The 7,559-nt window shown below is 55.5% G+C and overlaps 1 protein-coding gene across 1 annotated transcript in view; it reads left to right on the top strand.

Annotated features, from left to right (window-relative positions):
* The window catches only part of dlg1 (MAGUK family member discs large 1), a gene marked incomplete in the record, with an annotated part of 122,418 nt that overhangs the window by 86,221 nt on the left and 28,638 nt on the right, over nt 1–7,559 (top strand). Inside the window, 1 exon segment of the mRNA XM_037232729.1 lies at nt 3,472–3,612. Coding sequence (XP_037088624.1) covers nt 3,472–3,612 — 141 coding nt within the window.

The raw sequence follows: 7,559 nt of genomic DNA, 5'->3' as shown, positions 1-7,559 counted from the left end.
ACGGTTCATCATCTGGCACTGAAAGGCGTTAGATTGTGACAGCGTAGAAGTTCGTAATGGTGCCGAAAATCAGTTATGCCTATTCGTACAGAAAATTCTTAATCTGAGTGTTTTTTTTCCTTCTTTGTATTTGTGATTTGTTTGCCTACCCAACCTCTAGGGAAGTTTATGGCGGTGGAAGTTGACGTAGGATCGGCGTTTGCATTGCATGCATGTCACGTGTACGTGTTTAAGGTGACCTGCAGTATTTTGGCCTGTATGAATCAAGTGCGCATGCGTGAGGCTGGACGTGACACGCGCGCCTATCCAGATTTCTGAACCCGGCGTGAACCCCGCCCAAACTTTTCACTACATCACACCCGCGCTTTCATTGTTGCTCTGTTGTCTTGTTTCTAATCCAAATATCCACAAGCTCACCTAGGGTTCAACCATTGTGGTCGTACATAAATCACGTCGCGCACTCTTGCTCCGGCTGTGCACTGGTCACGCTGAGCTCCCCACTGGTTACGTCGTGTCAAGTGTAACTTCCCAAAAAAGTAGCACCCGTTTGATCTGTAACTGAGCAAGGGAGGGGGGCTTAGACACATCAACCACGTTGTTTATTGCGCTGCTGCTGAGCAGTAGATGCGCAGCAACTAACGAGTGCATTCCTTATCATTGTAGGAAGCTAACGGTATCCGGCTTTAATGTTTTAGATTGTTGTTGTTTTAAATATTGTTACATTATTTGCAGTCGCCCATGTGCTTGTGCGGTGTCGTCACCTAAAAGCTCAGCATCAATGTAAATTTGGCCTTAATGGAAGGCGAAGAATCTCTGTGTTCCGATATTGAGAAGGAACAAGCGTCTGACTCCCAAGTTTGTTTTAGATTTGATCGGACGTTACGCTGTCCAAAACCTCCCTCCGCCTCCCCTGCTTGGTTCTGTGTTGCTTATGGTCCCTTCCGGCGTAGCGTAATCTACGAATGGCCCCATTTGCACAAATTCGAGCAATTTGTCACTAGCCTGGTGTGTACCCGTGTTGGTCTGCGTTCACACCTGCGAACCTTGTCGGTGACCTGCGGTCAACCGCGTACAGTGGATGCGGAGTCTGCTCGGCGAACCTCGCCGGTGACCTGCGGTCAGCCGCGTACATTGGATGCGGAGTCTGCTCTGCGAACCTTGCTGGTGACCTGCAGTCAGCCGCGTACAATGGATGCGGAGTGCTCTGCGAACCTTGCCGCTGGCCTGCGGTCATCCGCGTACAATGGATGCGGAGTCCGCACTACGGACCTTGCCCCTGACCTGCGGTCATCCGCGTACAATGGATGCGGAGTCTGCACTGCGGACCTTGCCGGTGGCCTGCGATCAGCCGCGTACAGTGGATGCGGAGTCCGCACTGCGAACCTTGCCGGTGACCTGCGATCAGCCGTGTGCAGTGGATGCGGAGTCCGCACTGCGAACGTTTGTCCGCAGTGCGGATCTCGGTTCCACCCCACGCCAATGAACGTCTCGACCTCTCTGCGAATGGAGCGCGCCAACAGATCGGAGCGAAACTACCCTTTGGTATGTCTTCTTGACTCGAATCATGGCAAGCGAGTAAGAGAACGAACATGTTATATTCGTCCACCAGATAACCACTAAAATGTAGACGGCTTTGGTGGCAAACATTAAGACTTTAGTGGCAACCATTGTAAGTCTGCGTAGATTTAGAGACTGGACCACAATAATTTCAGTTAGAATGGACTAGATTCATGCACTTCATATACGTATAAAGTTTTATATATATATATATATATATATATATATATATATATATATATATATTGTGGTGCGGTTAAAAGTAGGCTTACCCATAGGCATAACTGGGACACGTACACCGGCGCGGGCAAATACGTAATCACACATGGGCTGGGACATCCAGTAAATGGCGGCATCGTTGTCTCCAGACTTTCACCTATAAAATAACATTTTTACTTGTACGTGCATTAGAGGCTCACAGCATTCGGGTGTGTCTTTGCACTCAAGTAAAGCCACGCGTGTTGGCTGCGCTCCGATTTTCCGGTCTGTCCGCGCGACGTCGCGAGCCTGCCGTGCAGAGGCGCGATGGGTGGCGGGGCTGTGTGATGATGTGCGGCTGCCCTTCAGGATTGGACGTGCAGTGAGCGGTGCATACGAAGGACGTTTGCGTGCTCGCTGTGACAACAAAAGATTCTTTAGGTCTTGAAAGCCTGCCGATTTCTCGGGATGGTTTTGGCTTTGCATAGCATGCAAGTGGCGAAATATGTTGTTTTCAGAGCCGCTACGTCATACCAGTAAAGAAATGGCTGTAAATGTTAAATCTACCCAATTTCATCAGGGTGAGATCATGTAATATCCATTTTATTCGCAATGGCTTCTTTTCATGCCAAAGTGTTAAACGGCGCATCCCAATGTTGCGAAAGGGTAACTTTAGCTGGATTAATTTTGGTTCTGTAAATAAACATACCAGTGCGTTGGACAGTTGGCTGCAGTGTGCTGCCATAAATTAAGAGTGCGACTTCTAATTCGTTTTGTTGCTGGAAAGCCTGTTGTCCCTAGAAGAGCAAACTAAACACAAAGTGATACTGGAATAGGCATCGTCACGCTGAGTTGAAAATCCCTGCCTTGGAACAGGCTCCGCGCAACTTCTAAGAACGCTGTTCTGCTGATTTGTACGTGATCCCGTTTGCGAACTACCTCGTGCAAACTCTGACAGTTGTTGTGGATCACTGAAGACAACGCCGTCATGTATCACTGAAGACAACGCCAACGTTTGACCCGCCGCTCAAACCCTACTTCTAAGGAAGCCTCCGTTAGAACTGGCATCCGACTCCCACGCGTTCGAGGAGGCCGACCGAGTGGCGGCCGGCGCTGACGCGGGTCGGTGTTTCAGTGACGCTACCCGCTGACCTCCCCCCCCCCCCCACCTCCGCCCCCGCCCGGGGCCGGCCGGCCGCTCAGTTGGCACCCGTCGGCGCTCGCGCTCGCGGCGAGCATGTCCGTGCTGACCAGCATGTGCGCGGTGTGCCTGTACCAGTGGGCGGCCGGCGAGCCGCACTGGCGCCAGTGGCAGCCGGGGGCGATCCGGCGACGCCGCCGCGGCAGCTGCTGCCAGGTGGGCGCACGGCGCTGGACCGGGCGGCCGGCTCTGGGAACCGTACACGCGCCGGAGCCTTCTCCGCGGCTCCCGGCGGTGCTGTGCGCAGGGGCCGCCGGCGGCGTCTGGCCGCTGGCCGTGGTCGGGTGCTGTCGGGACGTGACCGCGTCGCTCCAGTGCTGGTTGTGATCGTCTGGTGACATGGCGTCGGGACAGTGACTGTGGCCGCGGTCCTCGCGTGACGCACCGGACGCTGCGGCTCTGGCGGCGGCGCCGTCGCGTCGGTGGCGCCGCCTTTCGTCGACAGCGGGGCGGCGGCGGTGGGGGCGCGCGCTGCGCGACCTGGGCGGCGCCGCTGACCCGGTGACCTGTTGCAGAAGGAGGCGGAGCCGCCGCCACAGACCGTCACCTGCGCGCCCGCCTCGGCCGTCACGCTGAAGGAGTTTCCGGCGCTGAGCGGCGACGACGGCTTCAGGGCTGCCCCCGACGGGGACAACCTGCACTCCGGCCAGACCAAGGTATGCACGGACGGCGACGTCCTGAGCTCCGCGAGGACCAAGGTATGTGCTGGCAGTGAGGGCCTGGACACCGGGCGGATCAAGGCAAGGACGCACGCAGACAACCTGCACTCAGGCCAGACCAAGGTATGCACGGACAGCGACGTCCTGAGCCCTGCGTGGACCAAGGTCCAAGGTATGTGCTGGCAGTGAGGACCTGGACACCGGGCGGATCAAGGCAAGCACGCACGCAGGACAGCCTGTATTCCGGGTCAGACCAATGTGCGGGCCCGCGTTAGTGGCACGTGTGATGTACGCGCGCATAGTGGTCACCTAGAGACCGAGCTGGTGGGTTACTGTGTTTTAGGGGCGCGTCAATGCATTGGATGTTTGCGCCAGACCAGGAGGCCGAGACAATCAAGTTACGTCAGGACAAAGATAGTCTTCTTAAGGGCCAAGGCGACCTTCACCTGACACCGGCCAAACCAGGGGAATGTACGTGGGCACTAACGAAGAGAGGGGGGTCAGACCAGCCCCACACAGCTGAGGAGGTCGTGATTACATGCGAGGCCGGAGGGCGAGTGAGTTTTACTCATTTTTGTGACCATGTGACCTGTAGTGGCCTGGCCTAGCCCATCCGTTCCACTTTCCAGATGTTACATCTGCATCCAGTGATCGCGGTTGCATATAGTGTCGGGCAACAGGAGGTGCAGCTCTTTACAAGTTGCGCATACAAAATTGTTAGGGTTTACAGACGAGCTGCTTGACTAGACGTGGTTTTCTTGGGACATGACAATTTGAACGGAATTTAGCACTCCGTATTCGGTTAAAATGAGCTCGTCAAATTGTTACCTTGCAAGAAAGGACGAAAAACGAGGCTTGGAACTAGACCCAGGTGGCGGCGTTTCAGCAACACGGGATTAAGAAAGGCTAGCGGAGAAGAAAGAAGATCATCGCATCAGCAACAGTACGAGTCGACACGTGCATTCGATCACGTGCTCGCGTGCGCAAGCAATAGATCTAGCTGTTGGCTCGAACGTTTTGTTTTAGGGATGAATTTCAGATATTGGTAGCCAGAGCAGCTAAAGACGTGAAACCAGCCGTCAAGCCTGCCTTGAGGCCAGCCGCACGGTGTAGGCGAACGTACCGGCTACAAACCTGTGAGCGATCTCGACCCTGCCCGACCCATAGGTGTGTCAGTAATCGACCGAGAGCCGGTGTCAGTGAGTGACATTGTGTCAGTAATCAACCATGCCTCAAGATGGCCGAAGTTGGTTTAAAATGGCACACTTCCAAACTTTTAAAGGGACTGGCCTACCTTTAGGGCATATTTCAAAATCATCCTCTAGTGAAACCTCAGTACTAGTTACGTCTAATAATGGCATTCGGCAATGCCACAACGGCACCGTCAGGACATAATGAGGATGTCGGTTTTAATTCTTTTCTGGTCCAAATCAGCGCTTTGCAACAGCTATTTGCTCCTTCCCTGCAGTCGCGGCCACCGTCGTCATGATTGCCACCGTGCGCCTCTATTGGTGCGAATAAAAGAGCGTTTGTGATTGGCCCAGTGAGTAAGGGCCTGTTACCGATAGGCACATTAGTTGAAGTTTGAACCAATGCGTCACATGGATTATGTGATGCCCTCGTTCCCAAAGCCGGAGTGTGCCTCGAAAAGAGTCCCTGTGGCAAACGCCATGGGGAGAAATCGAATTCATAGTATAGCGTTTCATTGAATTCTTAGGCTCCCTTTCTCCATATATTTCTCCATAGATATCTCCATAAAAAGCTCCCTTTCCGCATATATTTTTGTCTAATCGGAGTGTTAAAAGCTTTCGTAGCATTTATTGCGCAAACATTTTGACCATTAGTGTTTTGCACATGTTACAGAACACACTTGTTGGAAAACAACCAGGGGAATGAAATGTATTACTTTTATAGCGGTAAGCGGGGAGTCAAATAAACTTTCTCCCCTAGGGTCGGCGACTTCAAGCTGAAATCGTGGGTTATTTAGAGGGATTTTGAGAAAACTGGTATGACTGACAAAATCGTACGTGTCTGGTGTAACAATAAGTGAAAGGCACAAAAAGGTGGGATGCTTTCTTTAAGAAGATCTGAGCAAGTTTGAGCTTGTGCTTTTTTAAAACACCCCGAGGGCAAAAGGAAGCGAATTTGGATGACCTTTGGAAAAGGGCAGTTTTACTTTGATGTATTTGATGTTTGGTATATAGCGACCCCTAGCTGGTACCGTCCCCTCCACCAAGGCGGCGTTCTTGATTGCTCCAAAGGCAATGCGAGGCCCCAGCCGTGTGAGTTTTTGTGTCATCTGCGTGACGACAAGGCCATCCTAGTTATCACCTCGCTCGTCCCGCGCCACAACAAGCGTTTTACTGGTTGATATCATGGGTCATTGATAGCTAACAGCGTTCTGGTGGCGGCTTAGGTTGTCCGACAGCCATGCCACGGCGATCAGCGATGCTTTAAGGCCCGTGACTCATCTCGGTGAATGAACACTTGTTTTTATGACGGACCTTTTGGTTCCCGCTGCCACCTGTGATGAGAGCAGGGCTGCATTGTGACGGCTCCTCACCTGATCGAGACCCTTGCATCCCGGACGTTCACTAGCGCGTAGCACGCCCGCTGTCAATGGGTTTCCGCGGCCATCAGTGAGCCGTCGACGGCGTCGGCATCAGTGTTCCGCCTCACCGCATCCAGCCAGGTCAGCTCGTAGATGGGCATTCTCAGATATTGTGAATGCATGCACTCCTCGCCGGCAATTGCCGCCCGTCACGTCTGAGCCGGACAACGGACGTATTTCTGCGTCAGACGTTCAGTGGCATCTGTTGCTCGACAATGTACGGTGTCTGCATTCACTCCCCATGAACGACCCTCTGAGGCCTTTGAGTTACGGTACTTTGCAGTCCGTTGATTGCCTCGTCCAGCCGTTCGGGCCCACGGCCTGGTGCGGCGCGCCTCCACCTACTTGGCGAGTCCGCGACACCTCCCGGCCGCCCCTTTCCCTGAGCTCCCTGCCCCCCCCCCCCCCTGAGTGCCCCCCTCCCTGCCCGCTCCCTGAGCGGACCTGCGGGCGGGCCGTCGCCGGGCAGCCGGCGGCGATCAATGAGGCCCACGTGAGCGACGCAAGGAATCGATTGCGCGACGCCGGAGCACGCAGCCAGCTGGCCGGCCGTTCTCACTCGCACGTGTGCGCGCGGCCGGCGGCGGACGCGGCGCCGTGGCCGGCGCCGGCGCCGCGCCATGCTCGACAAGTTCCACCGCGTGCTGCGACCGGCCCGCTCGGCCGCGTACCTCCTGGTGAGGCGGGCGGGGCGGGGTGCGGGGCGTGCTCCGTGGGGCTCGGGTCGATTCTGCAGTGCCTTGTGCAACTCCTCACGATTTCATACGCTCAATGGTGACTTGGGGTCGAGGAGCGCTTCGTTGCACTGCTCTGTTGGCGCTCGGTGCTGTGCTGCTCGCCGGGATGCCGCGTGCTCGGCTGGAAGTGGGCCGGATCGCACGGGCTGGGGTTGGGCCGGGGAGCGCGCGTCAGGTGGTCACATTCAGCCGCAGTGCGTGGCCCGTGTGCTACTGAGAGGTGTTAACAGCCCTCTGTGGCGGGTAGCGAGCCTGTGGTGCGCCGAGGAGGCGCCTGCTGATGGGTCCTCAGGGGTTAGCGTGCTGCGTGCGTGTTGTGGTGTGTCGTGGCGGGTGGCCAGGTGGGCGGGCGGCTGGTACGGACGTAATGAGGCTGTTCGTCCTCATCGGGCCCCGAGGAGACAGCCGGCGTTCACGCGAGCAGCTCACGTATCCCGACCTGCCTCGAGGGACGGAGGAGTACCCTTGGGAGAGGCCACGCGTGTCCGGTCCAGTGTCGAGGGACGGAGAATCGGTCTCGGGAGAGGCCTGTGTGTCGGGTCCAGTGTCGAGGGGACAAAGGATTACTCTTGGGGAGCGGCCGGCGTGCAATGTAC

The sequence above is a fragment of the Pollicipes pollicipes genome, unplaced genomic scaffold (assembly GCF_011947565.3).
Source record: "Pollicipes pollicipes isolate AB1234 unplaced genomic scaffold, Ppol_2.1 Scaffold_7231;HRSCAF=8579_pilon_pilon_pilon, whole genome shotgun sequence".
NCBI lineage: Eukaryota > Metazoa > Arthropoda > Thecostraca > Pollicipedomorpha > Pollicipedidae > Pollicipes > Pollicipes pollicipes.
This window is presented reverse-complemented; position numbering and strand designations above follow the sequence as displayed.